Source organism: Mercenaria mercenaria, chromosome 19 (genome assembly GCF_021730395.1).
Source record: "Mercenaria mercenaria strain notata chromosome 19, MADL_Memer_1, whole genome shotgun sequence".
In the NCBI taxonomy this organism is placed as follows: Eukaryota; Metazoa; Mollusca; class Bivalvia; order Venerida; family Veneridae; genus Mercenaria; species Mercenaria mercenaria.
The window spans coordinates 19,400,981-19,419,105 of record NC_069379.1 but is presented as its reverse complement, the minus strand read 5'-3'; the positions used below and the strand labels follow the sequence as shown (position 1 = coordinate 19,419,105).

The window sequence follows — 18,125 nt, the reverse complement described above, 5'->3', positions numbered from 1 at the left end:
GATTTTGCTTAACATAATCAACGTCATATTGAGGGATACATTTCACGTCGGTGATAGTCTGTGGCAAAAACAAAATGAACAAACGCGCACTAGATATCTAAATATTTGAATGATATTCATTTGTTTACGATTTGATTATATTTATGATTGCAATATTTTATTCAAGACATTAAATGGCGAAATATTTAGAATAAGTATAAAAAGAATTTTTTATGGAAATTATTATAAAAGTTAAGAAAGAATCTACTTCTAATATATCATTTATTTTTGTCAATGTCTTAAATCTCATTTACCAACAAGTCTTTTGATATATTTTCACATCTTCATTAAATTTTTTGAAAATACATGGTAAGTAACAGATAATTTAAAATCATTATAAAACATTTAGAGAACAAAAGTCATTAACACATTGGAATCGGGGGATATTTCTATATATGAGAGAATCAAGCAACATAAGTCTTATGGATTGAAAGGTCCACCTGGCGTTAACCATTTTTATATAACGTGATATCAATTATTCATGTAAATTATCCACACTTTCCTACGAATGTTACCATGTCTATACAATAACATAACACCTCCACCATCAAACTTAAACACGTTAGTTCAATAAAATGTATACGGCCCCTGTATAACTTTCCCGTCAAATCCACACTCTGCAAAACAGAAAAATATAATTTGTTAAAAAGTGATTTTAAAATTTAATGTTCATCCTCTTAACAATAAACGAGCTTCATTTAATGAACAATAAAAACAATATATATTAGGTTATAATCATTAACAACCTTTGAATTTTGAGGAATAAACGTTTACTTTACTCCCAGAAACCAAAGATTAAAAAATATCTGTTCATCAGCACAGCAAGAAGAACATATCATATTGTTTATAATTTATCTGCACATGACACCGATATATTTTTCAATATAAATAATGGTACTCAAATCATCTAATCATATCATTGAAAGTGAGAAGTAGAAGTTAGAGGTAGTCTTGGGAATACGCTTCCTAATTTTCCTTCAGGGTTAGACATGATAGTCAGTATATAGTTTTAAATCTGCCAAGAACCGAAAATGTGAATTTCGAATCACATTTTTGTCGAGTCCGCTTGCGGTGAGCTCGATATCGTCGCCACTTTTGTGTATGTGCGTGCTTGCGTGCGTGCGTCCGATTTTGTCCGGACCATAACTTTGACATGCATGGACTAATCTTGTTTATATTTGGCATGAGTGTTTACCTCACTGAGAAAGCGTGTCACGCGGAAACCCAATGTTCCTATCTCAAAGGTCAAGGTCACAGTTTGTCAAATTGTCCGGAGTATTTCTTCTTCATGCATAACGGGATTTTGATGTAACTTAGCATGAATGTTAACCATTATAAGACGGAATGTCATGCGCAAGAACCAGATCCCTAGATCCAAGGTAAAGGTCACACTTGACAGCTGGCGGGCTCGACATTCTGCGCGTGGGCATACTTGTTGTGTATGCAACTTTCCAATACAAATTCTTTTTTGTATGAAGTGTGTATCCAGATGTTTCATTGTCTATAACAATGTCCGGTGCGAATAAAGCAAGAAAGTCGAAATATGGCATGAATTGCGCCGCTGTGTCGTAATGCCCCGTAAAGCAAACGATCAAGCATTTCTTCAAATTCATTTCTAATTGTTCAACAAGTATTTTTATATGGCATTATAAATATGTGTTTTAAATTTTGTTTCAAGAAGATATTTCTATTCTGATGTGCTGTTTTGTTTTTGGAGGCTGCGCTCTGGACGCAACAAAGAAAACAATTAGATAACTTGCCAGTTCATTTGTTACCTTAAGGATACAATAAGCTATAATTCTGAAAGAGAGAATGTTACCTGGCCCCAGCCACGAAAACTTCATGAAGTCCTCACCAATGTTCAGGTCAATAAGATTCTTCAGATCGGCAGATATCAGATCCCAGGGCAACCCATGCAGGTCAAGTACTTGTTTTGCTGGTGTCCCTGCAAAATAAAATACGATATGGAAAAAGTGCAGTAAACCTTATCATCAATTATACAAATGATACTTTCAAAGACATTGTGTTACGCGCTGATTCTCTTTTTAAATTGTTTGTTTAATTAACTATATGAAGAAGCAAACTTAAGCCCGAGCGATTTTTTAATGATTGACAAAATAACCACATAAATGAACAATGACAATTTCAAAGGTACTACGGAAATCACAATTGTTAATTGAACGTTTTGCGACGTACCGGAATCTCAAAATGCCTTATGTGACTTACTTTAAAGCATTTTAATTCTTGAAATAGTGAAAATAATTACTTTTTTTCAGATTTGAAAGGTAAAATAAATGTACTTCATGAATATTTTGTAATCACAACTTTGAATTCTTTTGTCACTATTACAGACTTTCTTATGGAACGGACTATATATATTTACTAAAACGATATTGTCTTGCTGGCTGATATTTTTTATAGTTTCGAGGTCTGTATGAATACGGTGAAACCGCCTGGAACGAGGGTTTACCTGAAGAAAGGAAACAAAAAGAAACTATATAAATAAAAGATACGCAAATTGAAGATAAACAGATAGAATTTTAACAAAACAAAGCTACTCATATGAAGTATATACAAATCGAAACAGTACGGCACAAATCGAAATTGTACAAACTTTATCTATTCAGATTGAAGCCAAATTTATGCTGTACAAATCAAAGAAATTAAATTCCGACTATATAAATAAATAAAACACACTTTGAACATATACAAACTATTTCAGCCCTTGACACGTAATATTAGATGAAGAATAATTTGACGTTTAGAACTGGTTTATCTGTATCTTGATATTCAGATTTTGTTTATGCACACCAGTCGCCACTTGGGAACTTTCAAGACCGTCTGCAAGCACTTGTAAAAGAGTTCAACAACATACTATAAGCCCGGATTTCAAATATGTATATCAATTAAGAGGTTGCTGTCTTGTGTGCACCAATAGGCAATGAGGCTATACGAGGGTCCTGCAAAATGTTTTGTCATTAATGGGCTTCCGTAGTTTTATCTGAAGTATTTTTAAAACGCTTCATTTCACTTGAATGGCGTGTCCAATAGCTAACGATATCCGTTTTCGTGAAAATTGCTTTTCAAATTACCAATTTATTTTAAATTGAAATACATGCAGTCATATACACTGAGCAATTTACTTGTCACATTGTAAAATAGACAAAATTCGTAGCTATATTAAATACCGCATTAGGCTTGATATAGATTCAAAGCAGATGTTTGATGAATTGTGTGGTTTATATGGTCCTCAAGCCATTTCAATGCTTACAGGTTTTAGGTGGGTTACAGCTTTTAAAGCTGGGAAATTATCTGTCGAAGATGATACCCGTTCTGGTAGGCCTAAAACCTCTGTTACTAAGGCAAACATTGCTGCTGTTAAAGCTGTGGTCGAACAGGATGCGCGATTGTCGGTGAAAGATATAGCCAGTTGTACTGTTATATCAGAAGGCAGTGAGCAAACAATTCTGAAAAAGCATTTGGACCTACGAAAGGTTTGGGCTGGGTGGGTACCTCATTTGCTCACTGATGAGAAAAAGAAACAACGCCTTAAATGTGCCCGGAAACCTTTGATAACATAGAAAGACTGTTATAGTCGGGTTATTTTGCTTACAGAAAAGTTGCTTACAGCTGACGAAACCTGGGTGCACATTTTTGAGCCACAGAGAAGGGCTCATAATAAGCAATGGAAAAGATAAAGACGCCGCTGTATTGTCCGGGCAAAGAATGGTCAGGAGTCCATCTTATACACGACAACGCCTCCTCCCACAAGTGCGATGATGTTAAGTTTTATTTGGCTTCTGGTTTTATTTGAATCTTTTTACAGATGTTATTCTGAAAAGGTGGAAGTTGTGAACAATCCGCCTTATTCATCTGACCTGAGTCCCTGTGACTTTTTAGCTCACCTGAGCAAAAAGAGCTCAAGGTGAACTTTTGTGTTCGCCCTGTGTCTCGTCCGTCGTCCGTCATCAACAATTTGACTGTTAACACTCTAGAGGTCACAACTTTGACCTAATCTTAATGGAACTTGGTCAGAATGTTACCCTCAATAAAATCTTGGATGAGTTCGATATTGGGTATTCTGGGGTCAAAAACTAGGTCAAAAAATCTTGGACGAGTTTGTCTGTAGTCAAAAACAAGGTCACAAAGTCAAATCAAAGGAAAAGCTTGTTAACATTCTAGAGGCCACATTTATGTCTGTATCTTCTTGAAACTTAGTCAGAATGTTAATCTTGATGATCTTAAGTCACCAGGTCAAATCAAAAGAAATGTTTGTTAATACTCTAGAGGTCACAATTTCGGCCCAATCTTAATGAAACTTTGTCAGAATGTTACCTTTAATAAAATCTTGAACGAGTTTGATATTACGTTACCTTTGATCAAAAACTAGGTCACCAGGTCAAAGGAAAATCTTGTTAACACTTTAGAGGTCACAATGTTGGCCCAATCTTAATGAAACTTGGTCAGGATTTTACCCTTAACGAAATGTTGGATGAGTTTGATATTGGATTATCTGGGGTCAAAAACTAGGTCACCAGGTCAAATCAAATGAAAAAATTGTTAACACTCTAGAGGTCACAATTTTAGCCCAACTTTAATACAACTTGGTCATAATATTACCCTTAATAAACTCTTGGACGAGTTCGATACTGGGTCATAAGGTCAAATCAAAGGAAAGCTTGTTAACACTTTAGAGGTCACAATGTTGGCCCAATCTTAATGAAACTTGGTCAGGATTTTACCCTTAACGAAATGTTGGATGAGTTTGATATTGGATTATCTGGGGTCAAAAACTAGGTCACCAGGTCAAATCAAATGAAAAAATTGTTAACACTCTAGAGGTCACAATTTTAGCCCAATTTTAATACAACTTGGTCATAATGTTACCCTTAATAAACTCTTGGACGAGTTCGATACTGGGTCATAAGGTCAAATCAAAGGAAAAGCTTGTTAACACTTTAGAGGCCACATTTATGACTGTATCTTCTTGAAACTTAGTCAGAATGTTAATCTTGATGATCATTAGGTCTTATTTGAATCTGGGTCATGTGGGGTCAAAAACTATGTCACCGGGTCAAATCAAAGGAAAAGCTAGTTAACACTTTAGCTTGGTTAGAATGATAATCTTGATGATCTTTAGGTCAATAGGTCAGGTGAGCGATACAGGGCCTTCGTAGTCCTCTTGTTTCTTATTTCCAAGGCTGAAGAAAATGCTTCTGGAAAGAAATATAAGTCTAAAAGTTCTCTTGGCAGCGCCATTTATCAGTGTCTCAAAAAATGCCAAAAGAAGAGTATTTGCTTTTCGTGATTGGGTTAAAAGTTAACAAAAATGTGTTTCGGTAAAGGGGGAACACTTTGAAGGTTTGTAATAGAAATAATTTTGATTAAGCGTACATGTAGCACTAAAGAAATCAAAACCCAATGGCAAAACATTTTGCAGGACCCTCGTACAAGATACTTTAGATGTTGAAGAGTTTTAAGAAATGGTAAGAAGATGTTACATTATCTCATACAGTTAATTTGAAAACAGTATATAAAGAACTCAATTGTTTTAGTGATGTTTCTGATGTTCTTTTAACATTCTCCGTCGTATATCCTTGCAAGTGTCAAACCGTTCAACGAATTCTTAGGACTATAAATTGATTTTAACGATAATTAGATCTTAATTCCAAGACTTTATAAACTTTGATAAATTCTGAACCGGAACATAAGAAACATTAACAGAACCAGTATTAAAGAAACTTAACTTTTCGTATAAGATAAAATATTGTTTACCCGTGAACGGTCTGACGATGAAAGTATGCATTGTATAACTTATTGCATTAAGCACTTACTTAAAACTCTTTTCTTCCTCACCATCAGGTCTAAGAAGCGAACTGTGCATTCGTTATTACTGTCGTACTCGTAACATGAATCGTACCAAAAATAGTGAAAGATGTCTTGACTGTAAAACTTTGCATCCATAATTGCATTTACTGAAATAGTATTAATATATTAATTATCAAACATTGAAAAATGCCTCGACTATTTAACCTCGTATTCATTATGGTTTTAACTGAAATGAAATTAGATTAAGTGTCAAATATTGAAAAATGCGTTGACTCCATTTCTAATTAACTGACAGTTATACAAAGTACATAGACAAAATAAAACAATTTGATAAATACATAAAGGAACATTTTGTGGCACCACTTTTGAACGACAGCCTGTCCGCTTAGTTCAAAAGGGAGAGCGCATATCTACGGATCTCGGGGTCGTGAACTCAAGCCCTGGGCTTAATATAGTTGAATACACCTGATCCTCACGCAATTATGTCGTCATATACGGTATAAATTAAGCGCGTCATTTTACGCGTAAAATTTGCAAAACTGAATAAACTTCAATTTAATCAATAACGATTTTGAAACGATGACCTCTCATATTTTGTTTTCTTAGTTTTCCTGTCTGTTTTTTGTTTTAAGGACGCTCTAGCCTTACAAAAAACTTTTTGTTAATCCCCCAGCACAAGTGGGGGTGGGGGGTTATAGGAATAGTTTTCGTCGTCTTGCGTCCGTCCGTGCGTCCGTGCATGCGTCCGTAACACTTTCGTGTCCGCTCCATATCTGCTAAACCCCTTGTATGATTTTCGTGAAACTTAGGTCAAATGATCACATTATCAAGACAATGTGCAGCACTTAGGAGTCAGCCATGTCAGCTCAAGGTCAAAGTCACAACTCAAGATCAAAGCTTTTATCCTTACATTTCGTGTCCGCTCTCCTAAACTCCATGAAGGTTTTCATGAAACTTAGGCTCGAGGTCAAGGTCACAAAGGTTTGAGCCTTCCATCCACGAGTGGTGCGGGGTTATAGGAATAGTCTTCGTCCGTCTTGCGTCCGTCCGTGCGTCCGTCCGTCCGTAACACTTTCGTGTCCGCTCCATATCTCCTAAACCCCTTGTATGATTTTCATGAAACTTGGGTCAAATGATCACATTATCAAGACAATGTGCAGCACTTAGGAGTCAGCCATGTCAGCTCAAGGTCAAAGTCACAACTCAAGATCAAAGCTTTTATCCTTACAATTCGTGTCCGCTCTCCTAAACTCCATGAAGGTTTTCATGAAACTTAATCTCGAGGTCAAGGTCACAAAGGTTTGAGCCTTCCATCCATTTTGTGTCCACTCTGTATCTCCTAAACCCCTTGAAGGATTTTCATTCAACCTGGGTCAAATGATTACCACATCAAGAACTCATGAGTCAGCCATGTCAGCTCAAGGTCAAGGTCACAACTCAAGATCAAAGGTTTGATCTCTTTATCTCCTAAACCTCTAGAATGATTGTCATGAAACTTTAGTCAAATGATCACCTCATCAAGATGATGTGCAGAATGTATGAATCAGTTCAAGGTCAAAGTCACAGCTAAAGGTCGAAGGTTTACCCTTTCACTATCCATAACTATAGCGGGGGATTTAGCTGTCTTTTAGACTGTCTTGATCTTTTCACAATGCGTTGATGTTATTAAATGTAATGTTTTGCAGTCAGTAACTCCGTTTTAAGGAACTATAATGTATATTTCATTTGCAGAGCAATAATTGTAAGCAGTTTCCTAAAAATGTATTACAAATTAATTATATTTCCATACAACCGTGTTTTCTTCTTACATCACTTATCACTTTAAGAAACATAAGCAACTGTGAGAATAAATATCAACTCGGAAAACAATACCTCCATTTTCTTCTGCTGTTCCACAGTTGTCAACCTTCCTCTTGACATTTTGTCCATAGTCTTCACACTCTTCCAGGTCAAAATTGCTACAAATATAAAGAAATATTATCTTAGGTTCACGGCTTTTCCGTCATTTTCTTTGCAAGTAGTGAATAAAGTCTGGAGTTATATGGTAGTACACACAGACTGGTTATGGTGCAATATAAAAGAAGAATAGAAAGAGTCTTTTAGTCCGAGCAATTCGTAAAAGGAAATACCAAAATACTTCAGAAATGGGAAAAACACCAAATTTGGCACATATTTTTATTAAAGCATAAGAAACATTTCATTTCATGGGACTCGTTTTATATCTGTCAAGATGTCCGATACGGCGGCCATTTTTAAAACTGGCCACCAGAACTAAAAAAAAATATTATCTTCCGTACAAAGTTATATTGAAAGATCATTATATATACATTTGTCCACAGAATGTACCAATATTTAAATGTATATGACAAAAAGGTCTTAAATTTGAATCAAAAGCACATAATAACAATTCAAATGTTGTTATTTGTTTCTGTTTCCTTGGTAACGGCTAAAACATAATAACAATTTGAATGTTGTTATTTCTTTCTGTTTCCTTGGTAACGGCTAAAATATAGCCTTTAGAACTCAATTTAATATTATCATAGCTAAAACTTCGTCATTGTTTTTCATATTTTAAGTTTTTTTTGGGGTGTTTTACTTCTTGTAATTCGAATTATATTACTTGTATTCCCTTTACGACAGCATATTAAAAAATTGTGTTAATCCTCCACCAGTGTTTAACCGGAGGGGACTTACGGGTTGCCCTCGTATGCCTGTCAGTCTGTTAGCCATGCGAAGTGAGATACTGCGGTAACTCACCAGATATTTTCATGAAACGTGGTACATGGATAGATGGCAATGTGGAGAGTGCCAACGTCATTTAAATTTATTGCTTGCTACTGCCACAACAAATAGTCCAAGAATAGTGTATCCTGCAATTTCGTCGAAACTAAGAGATTGTGTCTGGAAAACGTACATAGCCAGAAGGAAAAATTGAAAACATGCTTTTTATTTTATTTTTTTCCGTTTGTACATCTGTTCATCCGTTTGTATGTTCGTTCATCATCCACAAGACCTGAATTATTTAATACTATCAATAGTACAAATTTCAACGACTACTTCTTCGTGAACAATTTTGAGAATATGCAGCTTCTATTGTATCAATCTGACTAAAGTACTTGATCTTCTAAACGAAGATCTGAGAACGACCCATTCACATTCGTCTTCTGTATATTTTGGATTTCCAAGATTGCTTTTTTTATTTTCGCAAATCTATTTTTGTTTGAACCAATCAGACAACTTGTTCGAAAGTCAAAGAGTAAGAAAAATTTGCAGTTAAACCAGGGCTCGAACCCGGGACCTCTCGCTTACAGAGCAAGAGCGCTACCGACAGAGCTAACCGGCTATCTGACAATTTTCTACATAAAAATAGTTAATATCAAATACCAAGGCTTTTTAAAGCTTGCAGAATGTTGTAAGTTGACTTTTAATTGGCTAGCGGAAGGGTTGTCAGAACGAGGCCATCAATAGCTCGTTATCAGATCCTATGCGTAGCGTAATAGGAGATGTACTTTAGTCAGATTGCTATTGTATTAAATTTGCTTCCATGGTCAACACATATTAACTATTCTGTGATATATATCACTCAACAAAGTAAGCTGGTATCTGAAATAAAGTACATGTCAGGTACACATATCAGTACACAGAAGCACGAGATGTCACGAGATAGTAAATAATTTTAGTTAATTTGTTTAAGGCAGTGCAGAGCATTTCAGTACTTTTGAAAACTAGAATGTGTCTGTAGGACACAGGGTGTGCCCCCACTGGTACATTTGTCATAAATGAGGGCCAATAATTCAAATGTTTGCCGTCTTAATGGGGTATAGCCTCAACAATCATTTTATGAAAAGGATTCATTATTTTTGAGCTATGAGCATCACAAACAAAAAATCCACTATTTTGGTTATTTCACGGGCCATAACTCTGTAATAAGAGCTAAGATTCTCAAGAGGAATGCCAAGTGTGCAAGTTCACATCACGATAAAGACTCCAGCAAGGTTTCCTGAATTTACATCTGATACTTTTTGATCAAATTATCAGCCTCATTTATCTTGACATAGAATAATCTTACAAAATTGATGTTTGATCTGACCCATATGTGCCCGACCTGATAGGCAGCTTAAGAGGCAGACACGAATGAATTTATGCTATAGACATACTCTTTGCTTGAACAAAATTGACATCAGCTACTTTACAGGTTTGGTTGTAAAAAAAAGGTATCGAAAGGTTCCATCGTAGGCATTTGATCTAAATTAGGCTCAAGTTTAGAAGAACAAGAAAAAACAAGAACTTAGAATGATGCTGTAAAATAAACAATACTGCTCAAAGTTTCTCAAACAGAATTTTTCCCTCACGCACAGACAGCTCATGTCTTGTCACGACAAAGTCTCTCTCTTAATTTTCATGAAAACCAAAAATATTGACTTCAAATCTAACTCTGGTCCACTTTTTGTCTCATTTCGCATACTGCATTCGCTAAAACATTGCTCGCCACTATCTTTTTTAGCTACAGGTTCTTAAATCGGGAAAATATTTCAGTGAAATATAAGTGATATGCCAGAAAGTCAATTTATAAATGTAGCATATTGTCTGTAATTGCCCGATAAACAGTGTTGAAAAGAGGTTTACAATACATTAATTTGTAAAATATCAGAAAAGAGTTTTTATGCATAAGGTTTTAGTAGGGACAATAATCTAAAGAAACGTTTTATCAGTGGTATGGGATGTAAATAAGTTTCTAGGGGTATCTTGGACGGCTCGCAGTTCAGACGTCAGAAAACATCGACGTTCGTTCAGTCATATTTTAAAATCAAAGCTATCCTTTATATAATACTAGTATGGGTCGATGTATCACTGTTCATTGTCCCATTTCATCAATCCCACAGAAATAAAGTAAAGTAAATGCAAAGTGTTTGTTAATTATTGTGTCAACCCTACAGAAAGGTTCAGTCAAGTTGGCTTATGAGACACTTACATACATTGGACAGCATTTAATTTACTTCCCGCTTATTTTTAATGCCAGGCACCAAGCAGATAGGCAATGCGTAACAATTATTTAACTAGCTGGCGTCTCACCAACCGGTCTCTCTTCAGTAACAAGACTCACCTCTGACAGGGCTTAAAACCTTTCGATTTCGGGGCAGATGCCTTATCCATTAGGCCACCGCAGCTCGTCTATTATTACATGAACAGTTTCATTTGTTCGTAGGAAGGTGAAGAAAATGCATTTAAAAGCTTGATTCATCGGTTACCTCGACTTGGACTGGTTAGTTTTGTTTGACAGGACAGCGTCATTCTTACATTGGACCGCTACATTGGTAGTGGCATAGCCTTATAAATGGTAAATAAATAATGTTCACGGTCTGAAAACTGTAGTTTAAGTACTAACATTCAATATAGCCTATCTATCATATTCATTTTATTTCAGCAAAATTAGATATTAGAGCACTTTTCTTGGTAGAACTGATGGATTTTGTTTCCAACTTAGTGATTGTACATTATATAATAAAATTAAATAATAAAACTATTGTCATGACAATTTGCTTTAATTTGACAAAAAGCAAAAACAAAACAACAACATCAGAATATTACAGGAACATGCAAATGTAAATTTGATTAGGCTCATCTAACTGCAATGACTTTTTCCCAAAGAAATATTGTCTGACGGGAAGTTCACATGTACCATGTAGCAGTCTTATGCTCTATCGCACTAACATATGATAATGTATTTCTTCTAAGTGTCTTCGGTTCACGTAATATAGGTAGACTATATTTAATACAATTTATAAAACTGAAAGAAAATCTTAAGGGTATTTGATTAAAGTAATCCTGAATATTTTAAGATTACACTTACTAGCACGTAACCTGCCTTCGAACAACATTGTTTTCGTTTGGAACATGCCATTTAAAGTTACATTTTCCATACGTTTGTTTGGAGTCGAACTCTGAGTAATAAATCATCGCCCAGACTCCGTTTTCGATTTCCTGTTAAAGATAATACAAAAGATTTCATAAAACAAAATTGTAAAGGCAGAACTTAAAACAATTGAGGTCCTTTCACGTAACATGACATTGAAGCAAAACTAAAACAATAAATGAAACATACAATAATGATGCAATGACGATTCAGAAAAGCAATTATTACAGACGAGTTTTCCTCCAATTGTTTTCATATTTTTTTATTATGTGATACGGTAATGTACACAATTCTTTTAAAGCTGTCCAATATTTGCCGGATGTTTTACTAACGGGTGTCAATCTGAAACATCGATTAGCATTGTTACGATTTTAGAATGAAAATAACTTTTTGTTTTTACTTACTGACACACTTTATAATACAAGTAATCTGTGTTGGGTCTTATGGGAATTATAATGGTAATTTTGTTTTATAGACTGCAACGCTTTAGAAAAAACAACAACAACGAAGCAATGGTTTTTCTTAATAAAACATTAGAAAGTGTATGTGATAGTTCTGTATTATACTGACAATCATCCACTTACTTGTAATATTTTCAAGAAGCGAAGTTTCGGAAGTACTTCAAAAGCTGTGCATGTTAAAGCGTGTTTATGTATGTATATAGAACAAAAAAGTGAAACCTAATTTTATTGTGAATTTATATAAGAATGAGTGCGCGATGGAGTGGAGAGATTGAAACAACACAGGCTGTTGATAAACAACATAATTAATCTAATTCGCCCGAACTATAGAATGTTGTTGTTACCATACAAGGAAATACACTTCGTAGATCAGGGGCCTCCGTGGCCGAGCGGTATAGGTCGTTGACTTCAAATCACTTGCCCCTCATCGATGTTGGTTCGAGCCTCACTCGGGACGTTGAATTCTTCATGTGAGGAAGTCATCCAGCTGGCTTACGGAAGGTCGGTGGTTCTACCCAGCTCGTTATGAAATAATGCACGGAGGGGCACCTGGGGTCTTCCTCCACCATTAAAGCTGGAAAGTCGCCATATGACCTATCATGTGTCGGTGCAACGTTAAATAAAAAAAGAAAAAAAAAAACTTCGTAGATCAATCAAAAACAGTTTGTAAAGATATATTTGTAAATACATTCAATCTTATCTGTATGTATATTTTTATTTCTTACAGGTGTCTAAAATGCAACCATGTAAAATTATGTCTTATTATTACTTCTTAAAGATATCCAATTATAAACTTTTACTAAAATATTTTAAATCTAGGTACTTAATTCAAATGTATCAAATCCCCATTGAATATATTTTATTTTACTAAATATGTAAAATAAGTTTGCATATAGAACTACATTCATTATTAAGTGTCAAGCAGTAACAGTCGATTGTTAAAAGTGGTAGTAAACATTTATACTGTGTGTTCATATATACATACATACAGTGTTTACTATTTAAAACCTAATGCATTACTGTCAATACACATAAACGTGTTAATTTCATGTTTATATAAAATATATCTAGTATTTTAAGCATGGAATTTAAGTCTAGTATACAATTAAGGTTCACCAAAAGTGTTTGGAGACCACCCCTCAGGTGAATATTAATTCTGAAATTTATACCTCATAGACCATTACAATTTATGATATAAATATACTGAACTGGAAAAACTTTACTCAAAGGTCAGCTTGTTTAGGAATATGTATTTTGTTTAATATATCATATATCTTGTCTGTCAATGTTCTATTTTGAAGAAAATATCAAACTTCTCTTTCAAAAGTATATTTTTCTTAACTTTGTTTTGGTTGTGTGTGCAACATATTTATCTAGGTACTCCCAGTAACGAAATCTGGTTAACTTACATATTGTCTTGAACATAGCAGTATTTTGTCATATTGACAGCTCTACTTTCGCTTCGTTTTTGCAACTTTTGCAACGTTTTGAAATGTACATATTTCGTAATAATATTTTCAAAAGAGATATTTTAGGCACGCAATAAGTATAGACATATATTTTTTTGTAATGCCAACATATTTTTGAAAAAGACGTTTGATATTTTCTACAAAACAGAATGTGGATGAGCAAAGTACATGTGATATAAGAGAAAATTTATTATTCAAACATAACAACTTCTCTTGAAAGACACTTCTACGTACTCTGAACAGTTTAGTATACATTGTATGTAAAGCAAATGCCCACGAGGCCTAAAAACATAAAACAAAAATTCACCCTAGGGGCAGTTTCAAAACACATTACATGAACCGTAATTTTTAGTTTTTTTTAGATACATTACATATACATACGTCGATAGATGACAGTCGGGGCAAATAATTTATCGAACGTTTCCTCCGAATTAGTACATAAATTAATATTAAGAACATATTGAACAAAAACGTTATTTGTTTTATCTTACTTAGATATCAATATTTAACAATTTAAAACCTCATGTTATATTAGCAGTAAAACATGTTTAACTACACCTTTTGTAAATCTTCCATCGTGACAACGTTTGAGCCGAGGTTGAAAAGTGAACAGTTTGGTGACTTCGTACAGTTCACAGAAGAAAATGAAATAACAGCGTCTACCTCCAGAACTCTCACGACAACAAAAACACATATTAAACAGAACTTCAACATCTCTGAAACATAAGAACAAGGAAGTCAAATAGAAAAAGTACAATTTGTTATAGATCATTATTCTTAGCCAACACTACAGTTTGAAGCAAATAAGTGTTAGTTTATTTATTTATGTTTATAAATATAGATCATTATACATGTATTCAGAACATTTGGGATGCTTTCATATAAACTAAAAACTAACCCTAAGCGCTTTTTACACAAGGGAAACAATCTGTTTATAGAGCTAAACTTTTGACTGAACACCGCTTGACAATCGTAATCCTTTCCATGTAATTCCAGTATAATAGAAAAGTAGGCTATCTATGTTACCTGCTATACATGATAGCACAGTCATGCATCTAACAGTCTTTGATTTGTTCATATGTTTAGATATTTTTCCAGTACTTTGACGCATATATACGGGTAGCAGAAATCAATCTCTTTCCAGCAATAGCTTTCTTAACAAATTTTACCTTGTGGAATCATGTGAGGTTTAACTAAATAACCCGTAATTTTAACTGGGGACCATACGCCGCTTTTCATGGAATTACTCACTAGAGTAGCATTGAAGATTCAGTGTGAACTGCCGTATGAACACATCTGCGGATGTCTCTAAAAATTTTTTTGCACTTTTAGCATGTGTAAATGTTGAGTTCTGCTTAACCTGGGGCATGAAGGGTAGCATGCATTTCCACTTCCGTCCATGAACAGGCTCAATCAAACCGAGCCTGCAACATCGTTTTTGTTGTTTTGAGCGACATGTGGAGTTTCCACTTTTTCTAGTTTAACATTTAATAAAATCGTCTGTTTGTTGACAAAGTCCACCACAAAACTGTCACACTATCCACAGGGCATTAAATGAATTTATCTTTACATATTTTCCGAAGTGCTAATCTTTACAGTAATTGCTACTAATTATGCTTTTTCGTGCCTAGAGGCATAAAGTGCATGCTATGCATGAGATACTATCAAAATAGCCACCTAAGTCTACAATTAAGTTTTAGCGGAGTTGTCTACAATTTTTTCCAGATATTTTACCCGGAATAATCTTTTTCAGCTCAAATAAGCCTTTTTCAGAAAATGATATCTAAAATATTTTTTTCAGACTGCGTACTTACGAGGAGTGTTCGATATGAATTGCTTATTGTCCTCTAGCTCGATATCCACGTGGGGCACGATAAAAACCAATACCTACCTGTATAGGGTTATTAAATACCTACACAACGGTGTATAAATGTACATGTTAGACTAAGTGTAAGACATAAAATTTGCCATTTGAATACACGCAATCATTGACCACTGTAGTAAAAATGGTTGGTAGAAGCGTCGACAAGAAAGGTGAAATACGGGCTTACATCAAAGCTCGCTCAAAACTTGGTTGTTCTTTGAAGCAGCTGATGACTGAACTTTCTACTGCTTATGGACCTTCTTGTGTGTCTTATGACACAGTTCGGCGGTGGAAAAAGAAATTTGAGTCTGGTGTAGAGTCCATCAAAAATGCACCGAAATCAGGTAGGCCAAAATCTGCATCTCGTAAAGAAATCGTTTCCAAAATAAAGGAAATCATTGAAGGAGATGCCAGATTTACAGTTCGTGATATTGCACGAAAGGTAGGCATATCACTATCAACGGTTCACCTTATTTTGAAGAAGCATTTGAAAGTCAGAAAGAATTCTGCTAGATGGGTGCCACATCTGTTGACTGATGAGCAAAAGAGGCAACGGGTTAAAGTGGCCAAAAAGCTGCTTCAAATGTTTCCAAAATATGACAAAAAGCAGTTTGCCAATGTCGTCACAGATGATGAAACCTGGGTCCGTTATTTTGAGCCCGTCAGAAAGGTTAGCAATAAGATCTGGGCCACTAAACACAGCAAACGCCCAATAATTGCCAAACGTTCTTTGAGTGCAAAGAAGGTTTTGTATGCAATCTTCTTCTCTGGTGAAGGAGTCGCAATAAAGTGCCGGTGAAAAAAGGCAAAAGCATCACCGGAAAGTACTACAAAGACGTAGTACTGAAGAAACTGAAAAAGTATTATCAGAAACGACGCCCTGCCACTGGTTTTAAACATGTCCGTCTTCTACATGACAATGCCCCCGCTCATACCTCCGCAATAGTTACGGCGTTTTTGAAGAAAGAAAAAGTAACTGTTTTGCCTCAACCCCCGTATTCCCCAAACCTTGCCCCATGTGATTTCTTTTTGTTTCCGAAATTGAAATCATTCCTTGCTGGGCGGAAATACCAGTCCCGACAGGCACTTGGATCTGCCATTCATCAGTACCTTATTACTGTGCCAAAATCAGCGTACCGTGACGCCTTCAAGAAGTGGATACATCGGCTGAAACTTTGCATTTCTAGACACGGGGAGTACTTCGAGGGCATGAAATGAGCCCTTTTGGGCTAACTTGAAATTTGAAGTCTCTAGATAGAAATAAGCAATTCATTTCGAACATCCCTCGTATATGCAAATACCTACGTATATATCTAAAATATATAGTGCCTACTTGAAGTTTGTCTTTTAGTTACAATGTCTACAAAAACACATTATATTAATATTGCTTCATAAATATGTGTATCTGTGATTCTCAAACCTATGACAACCTGTGTAACTTATGGAACAAATATAAACATGTTTCTTTTTGCGCATTCCCATGAAATATGCATGAATGATAATAGATCAAATTTGTATTATTATTTGACGTATGGTCATTTGGTGTTTTTAATGGTTCCTCTATTGTTCGATGCCAGAAATTGAACTTAGTGTGTGAAATGATGAATGTTTTATGTAAATAAATGTTATAGACAAAAGATATATCAGAAATGTGTTGTTTATTTATCAAATCTTGTCGCGTAAACCTAACCTTTTGCAGAAGATGAAAACGCACAATGTTTTTTTTTTTTTCCATTCAATTAAAATATACACAATCTACTATTATAATTACTTTTATTACCGCTGAACGGTTGGACATAAATATACATTATTTCTGCAATTCATGGATTTAAGCATAAATGCAAAATATTCAATGTCAACATCAAAATATATATATTAACCTTCAATCCGAAAATAAGAAAGAATACTTTCCTGTGATTTCCCCTACACACACACATACGCTCACACACCTGTTTGCTAAATATTGATAACCAATGCAAGCATAAATGTAAATTTTGTGCAATTTCGTGGTTAGCTTTCAATATTATACTGAATGCCTGAAGCCTAATATACCGAATGCGGTGGCTGTCATAAGGAAGTATATCTCGGAGGTTAGAATATATTTTCCTAACACGTCTAATTTTGTTTAAACCTTACTTTCAAAACGAAACATATTGTACATAAGCAGTGATCTTGAGAAACGATAGGTAAAATAATTTGTCAGATTGTATGTGCTCTTTTTAATTTAAAATAGAAATGTATTACCCATATAAGGTGTTTGTTTCAGATCTGATAACTCTTTTGACAGACTTCCGTGTTCGTTATAGATAAATTATTCAATTAAAAATACCAAAGATTCACTTGCCATGTTGAAAGACCAGAGATATTTGCACAAGGTATATAATTATCAGTATATTAGTATACTGCTGGAACGGTTACCGTTTTTTTCTTTGACACGTGCAATATGTTATAGGTTTGCTCAAGATTTTTACCATTTTCAACGAGCCTGAGATACGATATCGCTCGAGAAAAAACTATGGTGCATGCGTGTCTGCACGATATTGTGAGGG

General features: G+C 34.8%; 1 protein-coding gene across 1 annotated transcript; it reads right to left on the bottom strand.

Annotated features, from left to right (window-relative positions):
• Nucleotides 1–247: 247 nt before the first annotated feature.
• On the bottom strand, nt 248–17,549 carry LOC123542551 (uncharacterized). Its single transcript, XM_045328456.2, has 8 exons — nt 17,457–17,549; nt 14,271–14,428; nt 11,720–11,850; nt 7,741–7,826; nt 5,874–6,014; nt 2,423–2,509; nt 1,859–1,984; nt 248–656 (listed from the first exon to the last, which is right to left on the bottom strand). The coding sequence occupies exons 2-8, from the start codon at nt 14,424–14,426 to the stop codon at nt 607–609; spliced, it is 777 nt and encodes a 258-aa protein (XP_045184391.2). The 5' UTR covers nt 14,427–14,428; nt 17,457–17,549; the 3' UTR covers nt 248–606.
• Nucleotides 17,550–18,125: the final 576 nt, after the last annotated feature.